At 56.6% G+C, this 15596-nt stretch overlaps 1 protein-coding gene across 6 annotated transcripts; it reads right to left on the bottom strand.

The window, feature by feature from the left end:
* Window positions 1-2410: 2410 nt before the first annotated feature.
* LZTS3 (leucine zipper tumor suppressor family member 3) lies at window positions 2411-13114 on the bottom strand. 6 transcript variants are annotated; one of them, XM_024743106.1, is made up of 6 exons: window positions 12990-13098; window positions 8303-8519; window positions 7503-7681; window positions 6395-6865; window positions 5191-6057; window positions 2411-4850 (listed from the first exon to the last, which is right to left on the bottom strand). In XM_024743106.1, the coding sequence occupies exons 4-6, from the start codon at window positions 6845-6847 to the stop codon at window positions 4152-4154; spliced, it is 2019 nt and encodes a 672-aa protein (XP_024598874.1). In that variant the 5' UTR covers window positions 6848-6865; window positions 7503-7681; window positions 8303-8519; window positions 12990-13098; the 3' UTR covers window positions 2411-4151. The 6 variants fall into 6 exon arrangements, with proteins under 6 accessions (XP_024598874.1, XP_024598875.1, XP_024598873.1 ...); XM_024743107.1 differs by lacking the exon at window positions 8303-8519 and having other exon boundaries at window positions 12907-13108; XM_024743105.1 differs by lacking the exon at window positions 8303-8519 and having other exon boundaries at window positions 7500-7681; window positions 12990-13106.
* Between the last annotated feature and the right edge of the window lie 2482 nt (window positions 13115-15596).

The raw sequence follows: 15596 nt of genomic DNA, 5'->3' as shown, positions 1-15596 counted from the left end.
ATCAGCCTCACCTGGAAACTGGTGAGAAACGCTGAATCTCAGGCCCCACCCCAGGCTTACAGAATCCGAACCTCCAGATTCCAGTGAATCGCATGCAGATTGAAGTGTGATAAGAGAAGCGTCAGAATATCTCACTACGCTCTCACAAAAGACCTGTGAAGCAAGTACTGTTATCATCTCCGTCTCACAGAGGAAAACTCAAGGTTCAGGTAAGCAGCCTGCCAAAGGCCACAGAACTCCGGGTCGCCGAGGTTCTCCCTAGAGCCGGGCCTTGGACAGGTGCCCGCAGCCCGCGCCGGGAAGCACAGCCCAGCTCGGCAGGGAGCGCCGCCGCGGCCTCCTCTCTGGCCGCCGTCACTCACCTGAGCCTGTGGAGCGCGGGCGCCGCAACACCAGTCGCCACTCCCGCGAGTGGCCGCGGCTCGGCGACTCCTGCAGCTACCCCCGGGCCGCACAGCCCCACTTCCGGCCAACTGCCCGTTACTTCCGTATGCTGTGCGAGTGACGGGTGCGGCCGAGGCTCAAAAGACTCTGTCAGCGTTTTCCAAAGACGTTTTCCACAGGAAGATGTTGCTGCAGAGACAGGACCTGCGAAGGGAAATCCGCGCTGTGGATGGACGGCTCTGAAAGTCACTGAATAGCCTAGATACAGGTTGGAATCTCAGACCGCTACACAGGGTTTATGGCCTTGGGGAAGTCACGTAAATTCTCTAAGCCAAGTTTCTTATCTGCACAATGAGGTAATCATGCATTTATAATAGAGATATATCTAGAAAGCGTTCTCAGGAGGAGAGTTAGTGATGGATAGACGAGCCTGTTAGGAGAAATGGATGTGAGGAGCTGGGCTGAAAAGGCCAGGGCTTTGGCAGATGAGCCAGGGTGATCCTCCACCTCCCCAAGTAGGGGGGCTCCCACCTGAGTCGGTATGGGCAACCAGGCAGGGAAGAGACTCTCGAGACTTCCAGGAGGACTTGGCCCCAGACGGCCGTCCCTGGGGGCACTGGAGACGATCAGTGTGATCAGGGTGGTCACACCTTGTCCGTGCCTTGGCTGCTGATCCACCCATCCTAAGGGCTGTGAAGGGGACCTGAGAAATGGTGCTCCCTCCAGGGCACCGTCTTGACAGGGAGGACACTTCACTGCAAGGAGAGGCAAGCCTGGCATCCCAACTCCTGAGCTCTGTGGAGGGCACTGTTTGCCTGGGGGTGAGCATTTTGGGCCCTAGACCACTGACACCACTGCTCAGAGAGGGTTCTCTCACCGGGGCTGGACCAGGGCAAACACTGTGAGTTGCTGATTATGACTCTGTCCTTGCCAGCAGAACCCAGAGAGAGAGCCTAGGCGATGAAATGAACTGTAACGGCTCCTTGCACGTTGCTCCAGCCACGACAATCCCGTTCCTCTTTGCCAATACTCAATTTTCCAGGCTCCCCTGAAGTGAGAAGAGCATGTGACTCAGCTCCAGCCCACAAAATTTAAAGGGAATGGTGCTGTGAAGCTTCTTGGAAGGCTTTTACTTTCAAGACAGAGTGCTGCTACCTCAGTCACTTCACGCAGCGGTGGCTGCCGCCTTGTGGCATGGAGGGAACATGCAAAAGTTGGGAGAGGAGGAGGATGAAAAGTCTAGGTCCTTGATGAACCAACACCTATGACACTTAGAGGATGCTTATGTCCAGACTTTTTGTCAGGTGAGGAAAAATGAACCACTCTTTGAGGTCCTGTGTATCAGGTTGTGTTACTTGTAGCAGAGTGCATTCTTGATTGAGGGTCTTTGTGAGGATGACCAAAGGAATTATAAAGGACAGTTTCCTACTTGCAGCACGCTTGGGTCGCTTCTGCCTTTGGGGCCTCACCACTAATTACAAACCAGTTCTCAGCCTTCATGTGTTCTGCCCTCAGACTTTGGCTAATCACTGTAAGGTGGCTCAGGATGCTGCAGGCTGCATCTAGTTGTCCTGCATCACCTGCCTTCTGACCAGCAGTCTGTTATCCAGATTCTGAGCTGGAACTAGTTTGAAACCCTTTTGGCAACAGTCTGAGCTGAAGAGAAAGCCCCTTTGGGCAGAAACGTGGAACCACTACTCCTCCTGGGCAACAGGGAGGAGCTTGGGCTTTGGGCCAACCTCCTGGCACGGCCCAGTGAGCACCTCCAGTCTCATGCCTCCTCTGGGAAATATTTACTCCGGCTTTGCCCTCCACACCCCCCTCACCCAGCCCCACCTCCCACACCTGCAAAGACACAAGCATGCCAAAAGAGTGCCACTCAAGAGGCTTTCTCCATTTTATTTCTTTGGGAAAAGAAAACGAAGTCTTTCCATCACATGTGGTAGAGATATATATTTATATATATTTATATATAATTTCTTTTGTGGTTGGAAATCCCAAAGCTAAGTCTGTTCATATTTTTTTCTTTTTTTTTTTTTTTACCTACTAATGCCTCCTCTTCCCCCTGCCCCTCTGGCCCAGGCCCAATTTCTGGGGCAGGTGCAGTGAAGGGTGAGTGGAATGGGCAGTGATTGCCAGGACAGCCCCCCACCCAGCTCAGAGATCTGGTGAGGGGCACTGGAAAGGGCTGTGCAGAAGGACAGAGGCCACAGGGGCACTCCTGTTTTTGTGGGGGATGCACAGCTCGTTAAACAGTCACCAGTCATGGGAGGAGGCTGGTCAGGGGTCGGGGGATTGCTCACAGTAGTTGCCAGCTCCCTCCACCCTGCCCCACAAACCCAGTCTGTGGGTGGGAAGGAGAGAGTAAAAAGAGAGAAATACAAGGGCTGAGGGCCAAGCCTCCTCTGATTTTTATTGCTGGTGTGTTAGAAATTTGCCTTTCCCTTCTTATTTTGGGGAGATGGACTCTGAGACGGCCCCCAGAGGAGGAAGTGACATTGGCTTCCCCAGTCCCCACTGATGGCCCTGCCAGGCCTACCCTGGGCAAACACTGGGCTACTTCAGGCCTCTGGGACCCAGGGGTCAGTGATCCTCTCAGTTCAGTCTTGCTCTTCAAGAGCAATCATAGCCACCCCCACCCCCCAAAACAGGGGCCTCAGGCTCAAGCTTGGGCCCAGTGGAACTTGGAAGTGGGCAGTGCACCAAAGATCAAGCAGTTTTCTATTGGAAGAAAAGGTGAAGTTTGGGGGAAGAGATGGCCTAGGACAATGATGTTCTGAGCATGAAAGCAATAGGCTGAGCACGAAAGCAGAAGGTGGCTGAGGGAATCAAGTCAGGGAAAACACAAGAAGACATCACAGACACTCATGTGACCTCAGAAACTAGGTGAGGGGAGTGCCTGAGAGGCAGGTGGCACTTAATAGCTGTAGTTAGAGCTGGACAGTGGCCCTGGGTGTGGGGTCAGCCAAGCAGATGGGGCTGTTGTCCTGTGGGATCCTGGTCAGAAGGGTGAGGGTAAAGCTAAGAAGCTTCTAGGTGACCCTTCTCAGGAATAGGATGGCAGATCTTCCCTGGGCACTGAGCCTCCAGCCCCAGCCCTTCTCTCCTCCAACACACACATATGGACACACACTCAGGACCAGGCCAGGCTCTGAGGCCTGAGTCCAAGAGACCTTGGCAGGGAGGGGCTGGGCAAGTAGCCCTCTCAACCACAGGTAGGCCACCTGCTCCCGTTTGTCCTGCCAATCTGCCCAGGGAGGGAGAAAAGTACTGGAAGGAGAGAGGCCAGGAGTCCAAGGTGTCAGCTTTGGCAGAATGCACGCAAGCCACCTCAGGTTACATGGCCAAGGAGATGGGTACAGAGAGCATCTCTGGACACAGGGTGGCCGACAGTAGCAGCCCAGACCCACCAAGGAGCTGGGCACATCATGGCACTGCAAGGCCTGCCACCTCTCCAATAAGGGAGTGCCAAGAAAAGGAGCATGAGTTCCCCTGCTGCCTGGGCTCCTCATCCCCACTCACTCTGCCCTTCCCCTGTTTCCTCCTTGGGAGGAGGGTTGAGTGGGCTGCCCAGAGGGGCAGTGGTAGAGCCGGGAGACACCCAGTGAGGGGAGGGGAGGGGAGGGGCCTGGTCACAGCTGCTTTGAGAACCTCTTTGGTCTGGGGATACAGGGGACATGGGGAAAAGAGATGGCGGAGGGGGGAACACTGGGGACTCTGGCCTTTGACTGGGTATTTGTCAAAAGGCCACATGCCCAGGTAGGGGATCAGATTTCTGTGGACTCGATACGCTCGAGGCGGGAGGGGGTCCAGGCTTTCTTCTCCTCCCCATGTTGGGGTGTAGGCGTGCTGGCACCTCCCGCAGCCCCCCGCTCTCGCAGCCGCCGCTCCAGCTGCTGGTTGCGCTGGTACATCTCCACATAACTCAGCTGCAGCTGCTTCTGGTACTCGATGACCTTCTCCTTCTCCTCCAACCACACTCGGCGCTCCTCTGCGAAGCTGGCACCCTGGCGCTCCCGGGCTCGCCGCTCAGCTGCCAGCTCAGCCTGCAGGCGCCCCACCTCCCGCCGCAGGGCCCGAGTCCCACTCTCCCCCCCAGCATCCACCTCCCCATCCAAGGAAACCAGGGAGGCGGCAGCAGCCACCCCAGCCTGACGGCGCATCTTGGCCTCGTCGCTCTCGCAGGTGGCCAGCACGTCCTGCGGCTCGGCCGGGTCCACTGGGGTCAGCGCCGGCTTGAGGCAGGCAGAGGGCAGCTCGCCCTCACCCAGCTCCAGGCTGGCCTGTTTGCTGCTGAAGGAGTCCCTCAGGCTGAGCAGCTGCTCCTCCTTCTCCCGCAGTGAGGCCCGGCCCTCCCGCAGCTGCGAGCGCAGCCCAACAATCTCACTCAGCTTCTGGGACACATCCGCCTGCGAGTCCTTCAGCTGCTGCTTCAGTAGGGAAATCTCCCCAGCCTTCTGGCATACCTGGGCAGGGACAGGTGAGAAGAGAAGTCAGGGTGAAGGCAGAGCTCTGCTCACCCACACCCCAGCCCCCATATCCAGCCCCAGGGCATCAAGCTGCCCCAGGGCTCAGGGTCAGCTCCTCATCATGGCAGAAATGACATGCAGGCTTCCCTCCTCAGACTTGGGACAGACATGGCTAATCTCACACAGCCTGGGACAGCTCTGGTCCTCACAGACACTCCTAATTGATCCCTGCACAACCTTCACACCCCTTGTGATAGTTGTGGGCTGCTGCTCTGGGTTTCTCCAGAGAGACAGAAGGAAGGGGACACAGGGAGATGCCCAACCCCCCAGTCTGCACCTCCCACTTAGTTTCCTCCATCCGGGGCAGGAAGTCAGCCTGTTCCTTCTGGCAGGCGGCAACCTTGTCCTCAAGCTCTTCCCGTTGCCTCATCAGCCGGGCTGCCTCCTCCTGCAGCTGCTTCTTGTCCTGCTGCAGCCGCAGCACCTGCAGCTGTAGGCCTTGCTGGGCACGCTGGGCGCGACGGGCCACCTGCTGCAGCTTCCCACTGCAGCCCTGCCGCAGCTCGGCCAGCTCACGCTCCCAGGCCTTCTGACGCTCCTCCAGCACCTGTGCCACTGCCGCCTCGCTCTGCTCCAGGCTACGCCGCAGAGCTGCCACCTCCTGTTCCTTCTCCCACAGCCGTTCTTCTAGCTCCTGGATCAGAGCACTGGGCGAGGGTGGTGAGCAGGCCGCAAATGGCAGGCCTCCACCTCCGCCGTCCCCTGATCCCAGGTGGCCTGGCCGCCCCATGGATGAGGATGACCCACCCTTGCTGGAGGCCCGCACACTGTCAGAGGTTGCCAGGTCCTGGTAGCCTGACCCACCACCGCTGCTGCTGCCACCACTGCCACTACCATAGCTGGCAGTGCCAATGCGGTTGATGTGGCTGGTGGAGGCACTGAGGGGCGCCAGGTGCTGGCTATAGCTGGAGCTGTAGGTGGGCAGGCTTGTGAGTGAGTTCCGGCCTGAGTCTGAGAGGCCGCCCCCTCCCCCACCCGCTGGGGTCATGGTCCGAGACTTGTCCAGTCCACCCTTGAGGCCACCAGGGCCCTGTCGTCCCTCAGGGGTCCCATTGGTCTGGGGGGGGCACAAGTTCTGCATGGAGTGGAAATTTTTGGGTACAACAGGCTTGAAGGCCGAAGGCCGAACTAGCGGCTCTGAGCACTGCACAAAAGCAAGGAAGGGGGAGTCGACATCAGGATGGGACCTTAGCCTTGCCCCCAGTCTCTTCCCTCTGATCTAGACTTGTTCAGCCCCACCTCCCACCCCCATTGGATCCCCATCCTGGGAGTCCCTCCTGGCTGGAGTCCCACCTTATATCCACCACCTGCCCCCCTCACAGCCAGGTCTTTACCCTTGACCTACCAGCTGGAGTTGGCCCCCAAGGCTCCCCAGCCCAGCTTCTATCTCAGCCCCTACAACCCAAAAACGTCCAAGAAGGCCCACTTCACCCTCCTCTATGGGCTGCCTCCTGCCCCAGGAAAAGGCCCCGGGGACTGACCTGGTCTAGCTTGCCAGAAGTGGCCAGGAGCTTGGGTGGGTGGCTGGGCTCACGATACTGTGGTGGGGCCTTGTCACTGCCGCCGCTGCTGCTGCTGCCACCACTGCTGCCCACCACATTGCCGCAGACATCTGTGTGGTCATTGCCCCGTAGCTCGCCATTGAGGTAGAGTGAATTGGCGAGAGCCTTGTCCTCCGAGGGGTAGCGGCCTGGCCTCTCCCTGCTGGCCCCACTGCCACGGGGGCCAGGGAAACTGCCTTGGCTGCCCCCACCCCCCGTGCGGGTGCCCACACTCTTCATGGCGAACTCCTGAGTGTGGGCCACCCCACTGCCCACACTGCCCATGGCCAGACGAGGGTCTGGGGGTCCGAGCTCAGAGGGCCGAGGGGCAAAGGCCAGGAGGGGATCCCGCCCTGGATCAGCGCGCACAGGCAGTGTCTCCAGCTTCGCCATGACTAAGCCAGGGGGGCACTGTGGGCACAGGTGGGAAAGCAGATAGGTCAGCTCCACCTCCACTCCCACCATCCCATGCAAGCCCGACCCGGCACCACCTGCATCCTGCCCCTCAGTGTCTCCTTCCTTATAGTGGGTACAAGAGTTCCCAAACACCCAAGGTAAAGGAATGGGGCTGGGTAAATAATGATAGCTTGGTAATAGGGGCTGCCTGTTGCACACCTGACAAAGCCCAACCCCCAGGGACTATGCACCTACCCTCCTAGCTTTGCTCTGCTCAGTATTCCATTCTTTAACTCCCACCTCAAACCCACCTCCTTCATGAGCCTCCCAGACACAGTGACCCCCTCAACTCTTCACTGCAACCCCCAGAACTCAGGTGTACTTTACTCTGGGTCTGGACCCCTATATCCCAACCTCATGGGCTGGGGAAAACTCAGGTGTACTTTACTCTGGGTCTGGACCCCTATATCCCAACCTCATGGGCTGGGGAGATGGGGTTGGAAGGGGACAGCAGTACCTGAATTCAGTAGGGAACCTCAGAACTTAAGGGAGGGAGAGAAACCCATCCCTATCCAAAAACTGTGGATGGGAGTCCTTCCCGGCCCCCTAACCCAGGGTGTTGCAGTCAAGGGCAGAAGTGGAGGCTCACTACCAGCGCAGGATCCTCTCCTTGCCTCTCCAAGGGGGTGGGGGGCCGACGGGTCCTCAAGCCTTGGACCCTCCGAGGCCCGGTCTGCAGGGGCCATGTGCCTCACTCTCGCAGCTCGTCCAGGACCAGCTGCGCGACTTTGGACGGGCCGACTGAGCCATCCTGGACTGCAGTTTTCTCCTCTGCGAAATGGGAGGAATGGAGGACCTACCTCGCAGAGCTGCCGCATGCCAGGCACCCCAGGGAGGCGGGCGCGGGGAGGGGACAAGGGTATTGGGGGTCTGGTGGGCGGGAGCTGCCGCGGCGGCGCTTATCTGGGCCACCAAGGGCATGCCCCGCCCCTCGCGGACTGCCGGGGACCCCAGCTGCAGCGCCTAGCAGGGGGCCCTACCGGAGGTCTTTCCAACTCCGCCGCATGGGGGCCTGGCACGAGAGGGCCCCCTACCCATGGTCAGTACCTCAGCAGAGGCCCCCGGGCTGGCTGAGGCCGGGGCAGAGGACGCAGCGCCGCCAGCGCGGGCGCCTGCCAAGCCTCCCTCCTGGCCTGCTGTTCCTACAAGTGGGCGGGGGCAGGAGCGGGGCCTCCGTGCCCAGCGGCGCCCAGGAGGATTCCGCGCCTGCAGAACCCCTCCAAGAATTCATTGCCTTCGGGAAGACTTCCTGGATTACTCCCCTCCCCCGCTCCTTGTGGACCTTGACCCTGCTTAGTTCACCGTGAATTTCTCTGAGCCCTTCAGTGGACGTGCGTCCCTCCTCCCCCAGGGCTGGCCCAGAGAAGCAGGGGGAGCAGGGCCTCGGGTTACCTGCGCTCAGGAAGGCCCCGCTTCCTGGTTCCTTTGTCTCAAGTCCGCACCTGGGAAGACCTGCCCCAGAGATCCTCATATCCAGCCAGGCAGTGGGAGCAGGCAGTGCCTGCTGTGAGTGTAGACGCTCAAATACGTGTGCCAGAAATGGCAGGGGGCGCCCTTCAGGCCTTTAACTCCTGTTCCCACCAGAAACCAGGCAGGGAGCCTTCCTTCTCTGCCAAGGTGAAGGGGTACTGGTAGCAGCCCTCGACCCCTTGAGTGCACTTCAAACTGTCTTCTACCCATATGCCCATTTTTAATGCTGTGTTTGTGCTATCAGGCCCCAGACCAGGGGAGCCTTAACAAAACTCTTGCCCTTCAGTCTTCTGGCCATCACACCTGGAATTACAGCCCTAGGTGGTTGGAAAACTTACCACAAACCAGTCCACACTGACTTCGTAAAATTCCATTCTATCAGCATCTCCCCCCGACCCCCCAGGTGTGGAGAACAGGACTTTACTACATTGCTCCCTTAAGCTAATCTGTTCCACATGTCCCACAAGGCTGAGACTTAGGGTGAGTCAAGAGAGGCACCTAGGGCGCAATTTAGGTGCAGGATCAGCAAGTGCAGGACCCTGAGAGTGAGTGCCTCCTTTCATCTGGTGCCCTAGGTGCCTCCCTTTTTTTTTTTAATATATTTTTGGCTGCATTTGGTCTTCTTTGCTGCACGCAGGCTTTCTCTAGTTGCAGTGAGCGGGGGCTACTCTTTTTTGCGATGCGTGGGCTTCTTATTGCGGTGGCTTCTATTGTTGCAGAGCACGGACTCTAGGCACGCGGGCCCAGTAGTTGTGGCTCAAGGGCTCTAGAGCGCAGGCTCAGTAGCTGTGGTGCACGGGCTTACTTGCTTGGCGGCATGCGGGATCTTCCTGGACTAGGGCTCAAACCCGTGTCCCCTGCATTGGCAGGCGAATTCTTAACCACTGCGCCACCAGGGAAGCCCTACGTGCCTCTTGACTCACCCTGGCCATGCTGTCTCCACTCCCAGTATACTCCAGTCCAGATATCCCCCTCCCATTCTAAGCATGACCCCCTTCTCTTGCCATCTCTGGATGCAGTGTAGGGAGCAGCTAGGGACTGAGAAGGTGGAGGCTGGGAGGCCTGAGGCTTAGAACCAGTGGGAAGATCTGGGCAGGGAGGAAGAACGGACAGAATTTCATACAGATGGTGTTCAGGGGGTGGGGGCAAGGGAGGAATCTGGACTGGGGCACCAGGATGGGTGTGACACCCTTAACTTGACAGGAGGAGAATGTTTGGGGGAAATGGGTGATTTGAGGAAGACCAGAGAAAGATATCTGTCACATACCGGATGGAAAGAGAGACTGGAATCATGAGCATTCAAGGGTGGTGTGGGTGGCGCCCAGCATGGAGCTCGAGTGGTAGAGCCCCAGAAGACTGGGAGGTGGTGTGGGAGTGGGAAGAAGGCCAGGAGAAGGCAGGCCCTGAAGACCAAGATGGAGTGGGCTGCAAGAATGTGGGGGCAGCTCCTGGTGTTAAAAAAGGGGCAAGGGCTTCCCTGGTGGCGCAGTGGTTGAGAATCTGCCTACCAATGCAGGGGACACGGGTTCCAGCCCTGGTCCAGGAGGATCCCACATGCCGCAGAGCAACTAAGCCAGTGCACCACAACTACTGAGTCTGCGCTCTAGAACCCGTGAGCCACAACTACTGAAGCCCACACGCCCAGAGCCCGTCTCTGCAACAAGAGAAGCCACTGCAATGAGAAGCCCACGCACTGCAACGAAGAGTAGCCCCCGCTCACTGCAACTAGAGAAAGCCCGCGCCCAGCAACGAAGACCCCACGCAGCCAAAAATAAATAAATTTATATTAAAAAATTTTTTTTAAAGGGACCAGGTAAAATTGGGATTGGCGGGGGTGTCCTGCATTTGGCAGGTGGAAACATCACGTGTCTATGAGAGTATGATTTCAGAAAAGTGGTGCAAGGCAGAGCCAGACTACAGGAGTAGGAGGGGGGTCTGAAGGGAAAGATGGAAGAGTTCCCTTCTCTCTCTTTTTTTTTTTTTTGCGGTACACGGGCCTCTCACTGTTGTGGCCTCTCCTGTTGCGGAGCACAGGCTCCAGACACGCAGGCCCAGCGGCCATGGCTCACGGGCCCAGCCGCTCCGTGGCATGTGGGATCTTCCCAGACCGGGGCACGAACCTGTGTCCCCTGCATCGGCAGGCGGACTCTCAACCACTGCGCCACAAGGGAAGCCTCCCCTCTCTTTTAAGAGGAGGCCAGAGAAGGCAGTAATTTAAGGTGGTTTGGGATCCAAGGGCTCTCTTCTAATTTTAGAATTTAACATGGTAGAAACCTGAGTGTGGTGATATCCTGAAGGAAGGCATCAATAGTGAGATTAGAGATCTAGGCAAGGGGGCGCCACCAGAAGCCTGGGTGTGGACAGGAGCAAACCTCAGAAGTGATCATGTTGATCATGAGAGTGACAGGAAAGTTCTTTGCAAACTGTAAGGTGCAGTACAAACATGCAATACTACCTTCTCTGAGATTCAGTAAAGGAGAATCTGACCATAGGTTGGGGCTGATCATATTCCACCCTGACCCACTGTTTCCCTGGGTTTGTGTGTGGTCCCCAGGAAGGCCTGGATGCCCAGAGTCCTGGATGGATGGAAATGAGGTCCCAGAACTGTTTCCTGAGCCTCCTATCCCTGTGGTTTACCTGGGGAATCTTTGACTACCAACCCACTGCAGCTCTCCCTGGAGTCTCGCTCTCCAAACAGCTTCTTGCCATAACTCTAACCTGTTATGGTCAGCCCCATACAAGCGTTCCCTGCCCCTTCTCTCTCCCAAGCTTGGGCTGCTGCAGCTTCTTTCCACAAAACCCCAGCAGGGACTGGTAGGATAAGCAGGGGCGTATGTTTCCCTGATAGGTGGAAACTGAGCCCAGGGGAAGGGTTTGAGCTTCATTTGTGGGTCTGGGTCCTGAACTAGCCCAGGTAGCTGAGTGTGGTCGGCAAAGACAGCCTCATGGCCTCAGCTCAACAACCTGGGATGACAGCCTGTTGCCCGATTCTGCCTCTATCTCTGTCCTATCAGCTCTCAGTGCCTAGGACATTACACACAGTATTAGTGGTCATGAACGGGCCAAAGAGACAATACCTGGGGGTTACATGGGCAGGTCCTTCCATCCTACAGTGACCACCCACCCCACCATAGCTGTGTCCCTCCCAAAACTAGGAATGCCCCACCCTTCTCTTGGGTCTCAGAGGCCCCAAGCTCAGCCCATTCACCCCCTAAAGATCTCAGCAGCCCCTCCTGCCAGCATCTTTGCGGGGGGCTCCTCACTGGGCTTTCTTTCTCAGCACTCCCTCCCCTGTGCAGCTGCCAAGGGACCCTTTCTAAAGGGCAAAGCTGATCTTGTCTGTGCTCTGCCCAAATTCTACTGCACCAAGTGCAATAGACAGAGTTATGGAGGTATCAGCTCCAAGTGTAAATCCCAGCTCAACTGATTAGGGGTGGAACTGCATGCAGGTTATTCCACCGTGGGTTCTCACACCTACCCTACAGGAATCTTAAGAAGTGAATGTATTACGGGTAAATGCCTGGCATTCCTCTCAGCCCTCAGAACCAGAGCAGGGCTTGAAGCAGGGCCCCCAAGGCCTCTCCTGTTGCTCATCCTATTTCCCTTGACCTGAGCCCCTCTCCACTCTACACACAAAATCTCTTCTCAGCTCTCTGTGCCCATCCTGCATCCTTCAAGGACCAATCCAAATGCTGCCTCCCAGGACAGCATCCCTGATCTACCCTGGGAGAGGGGGTAGGGTGGTCTTGGAGCACTTGGCTCAGGCCACTCCAGGGATATTTCATTCTGAGACTGGCCTGTGAGTACCCCCAGGGGGAATGGACGGCAGAGTCTTGGATCTCTGGCCCCTGGCACTGAGGAGATACAGAGAGAATGTGTGTGGGAATGCTAGTTATGAGCAATGCAAAGAGGCAGTGAATCGGACAGGAAAATCAGGAAGGGTTCCGAGAAGAAGGACTGAGGGAGAAAAGGTATCAGGGGCACTGTAGGGCTTTTGGGGGTGCAGAGGTCTCCAGAACTTCTTGGTTGGGATGTGTGAGGGAAGATCCATCTTCCCTTGGCGACAAAGGGGGAAGGGCCCCATCCCCTAGATCCTGGCTCTGATAAATCCCATGTTTCAGGAGTGAGGGGGCTGACAGCGCCCCCCCACACACATCCCGAGCACACACACGCGCACACACGAGCCTCCCGCACGGGGGTGGGGGTGGGGGGTGGCGGGTGCTCGGGCGCTGCCCACGACAGAGACCCCGGCCACAGGCCATCCCGAGGAGATGCCCGGGGGTGGGGTGGTCTCTGCGGTGGGGGAAATCCCTCCCGCACCTCTCGATGCTCCCCACCAAGGCGTGTGGCCCGGGGGGCGGGGCGCAGAGGGAAGAGGTGACATAATCCGGGCCGCACCCCCTCCGGCCGCCACCTTCCCCCAGGCCCTGCGAAGCATCCATGACATCATCGGTCTCATCTTCACTCTCCTCACCCCCAAGGATCCCAGCAGTGGGACGCGCCCCCTCCCCGGCTCCGGGTCCTACCGAACGAGCCTCGCGGTGCAGCGGGCAAGGCGACAGACAGGTCGGAGCCAGGAGGGGCGCCGCAGTGCGCCTGCCTCACTTACTCGCTATCTCAGGGTCCGGTGCGGGGTCTTCGGCGTAGGCGCCGGCGGTCCGGCTAGCTGGCGCAGCCAGAAGCCCGCCCGGCTGGGCGCGAGGCGCGGGCCCGGCTGCGCTCGGCGCCCCTCCCGCTCCCCGCCCGGGCCCCGCCCACTCGCGGCTGCGGCAAACGCGGGCACGCCCTCCAGCCACGCCCCCCGGACCCGCCAATCCCGGGGCTGGGGCGGGGCCCAATGCCTTAACCCTTTCGTCGCTGCGTCCAGGCCCGCGCGTGGGACCCCTCTCTTTCACCCACCCCAGGGCGCCACGAGTCTGCCCCGAGCCCCCTGCTCATTCCCTGTTAACCCTCAAGACCCTTGGGCTCAGCCCCCAGTCTCCTCTTCAACAAATCCAGTAGGACCGCGCCCTCCTTGAACCCCACATCTTTGGCGACAGGGAGGAGCCCCTCTGACTTGGGGAAGGGGCTCTAGAAGCTAAGCCCCGAGCCCTATTCCTCTCGCGCTCCCGTTCTTCGGGACGCGACTTCCCAGCGAACGCCGTGGAGACCTTGCAAGTCTGCAAGGTGGGGGCGGGGCGAGACGTCTGGAGTGGATCCGACAACGCGCTTGGAAGACCCGTCGCGGGCATAGGGGAGGCTTCGCGGGTCGTGACTGTGTCCGTCAGCAATCGGAACCGGTTTGAAACTTGATTGTCGCGGAGGATCACCGTCGTGGGGGAAAAGGCGGGTGACAAGGAAAAAGACATAACATTACAATCGAGCAGGGTTTGACTGCTTCACCCTGTGGGCCGAAACTGGCAGGATGCCCGGCCCTTCGGAGTGAGAGGGAGTAAGGTGGTTCGTCTCATATCTGGAGCACCAGCTTCGCACGCGCTTGCCAGGTCTGTGAGAAGAGTGCTCATTCCGCCCCTGGTGGCCCGGGAGGACTGCCGGGAGGAAGAAGTCTGTCTGGAAGTGAGGCCTTAGCCTTGAACAGAGTAGACAAGCAAGCCAGGCCTAGGGTTCAGAATTAGCAAGAGCCTGGAGGCACAAAGTGTCTGTCCTAAAAACTGCAGCGTCTCCACTCCGGCTGGCATTTAACCCATTGTAGCTCTACTGTTAACAGATGACTTGTTTGGTCATCTGTCATCTTATTTTATGGTTTTTATTTCTGGCTATTTCCTGTTTTCTGAATTTTTCCATATTTGCTTTTATTTGCTATAGTGATTTGCAATGCAGAAAGCCTGTTTTTAATTCTCCTGGTTGTTGCCTTTATCAAATAAAAATGCAGTTTATATTTCACAAATTATTAAAGTCAATGACAAATCATTTATTTTTATGTTCCTCCTTGTGTAATGATTTTTTTTGCGGTACGCGGGACTCTCACTGTTGTGTCCTCTCCCGTTGCGGAGCACAGGCTCCGGACGCACAGGCTCAGCGGCCATGGCTCACGGGCGCAGCCGCTCCGCGGCATGTGGGATCTTCCCGGACCAGGGCACGAACCCGTGTCCCCTGCATCAGCAGGCAGACTCTCAACCACTGCGCCACCAGGGAAGCCCTAGACCCAGCTTTTGTTTTTACACTTTTTTTTTTTAAGTCAAAAAATCCTCTTTTTCAATCGTTTTTGGCTTTTGCGAACCCTTCGTTTAATTAGTAACAATGTCACTGCCAGTTTTTTATGCACTAATTTTTCTGTTCCTCATTCAGACTCATCTCCCACTTGACTGGTGATTTCAAGAACTCTGGGATGTTACCTTTTTCTAAGTCTTTGCCCTAGGTGAGAATGCCTTTCTACTGTCTTTACACACATGGTGGCTTGACTATTTATAGAATTCTTGAATCTCAAACTATCCCCATCAAGACTCTCTTGTCCTTATCCCATTCTTTTGGCTCTTAAAATGGTAGCAAGTACACCTGAACCTAATATAATGTTATATGTCAATTATAGCTCAAAAAAAAAAGGTAACAAAGCTGGGCTGGTCTCTTTTATTATTTTTTTTTTAATATTTATGTATTTATTTGGCTGTGGCGGGTCTTAGTTGCAGCAAGCAGGATCTTTGGGGCATGCCAGATCTTTTTTTAGTTGTGGCATGCAGGCTCCTTTTAGTTGCGGCATGCAGGATCTAGTTCCCTGACCAGGGATGGAGCCCTCAGTCCCCTGCATTGGGAGCGTGGAGCCCTAACTGCTGGACCACCAGGGAAGTTCCTGGGCTGGTCTCTTTTAGGCAAGCAATTCACCTCGTGCTTGTTGGGATTTTTCCTTACCCTCAAAATTCAAACATTTTGCCAGTATAATTCTCAGTATAGGCATTTTCCTGTTACTTTTACAGAAAAAAAAAGGTCTTCCTTTCAACTGAGAAAAGTTTCCTTCTATGTTCTTTCTTGTCCATTCTATGAACAGATTGTTTTGGATATTTTTCTCCCCTAAAATTATCACGTTGGATTGCCATTGTCAATGAAATCTCTTTGTCCCTTTTCTCTGAATCCTGGAGATACTGTCTCAAGTTTTTTGTTTTTGTTTTTTCAACATCACTGATTTAATTTTCTTCAGAGTCAAAGATATGCTGTTTTCTCTAATAAAATATCTCATTCTGTTTATTTTCCTTTCATTTTAGCCATTTTCTACCCGCCTCTG

Source organism: Neophocaena asiaeorientalis, unplaced genomic scaffold, assembly GCF_003031525.2.
Source record: "Neophocaena asiaeorientalis asiaeorientalis breed wild unplaced genomic scaffold, Neophocaena_asiaeorientalis_V1.1 scaffold82, whole genome shotgun sequence".
NCBI classification, from domain to species: Eukaryota; Metazoa; Chordata; class Mammalia; order Artiodactyla; family Phocoenidae; genus Neophocaena; species Neophocaena asiaeorientalis.
Note: the sequence above shows the minus strand (reverse complement) of the source record. Positions and strands in the feature narration are given on the sequence as shown.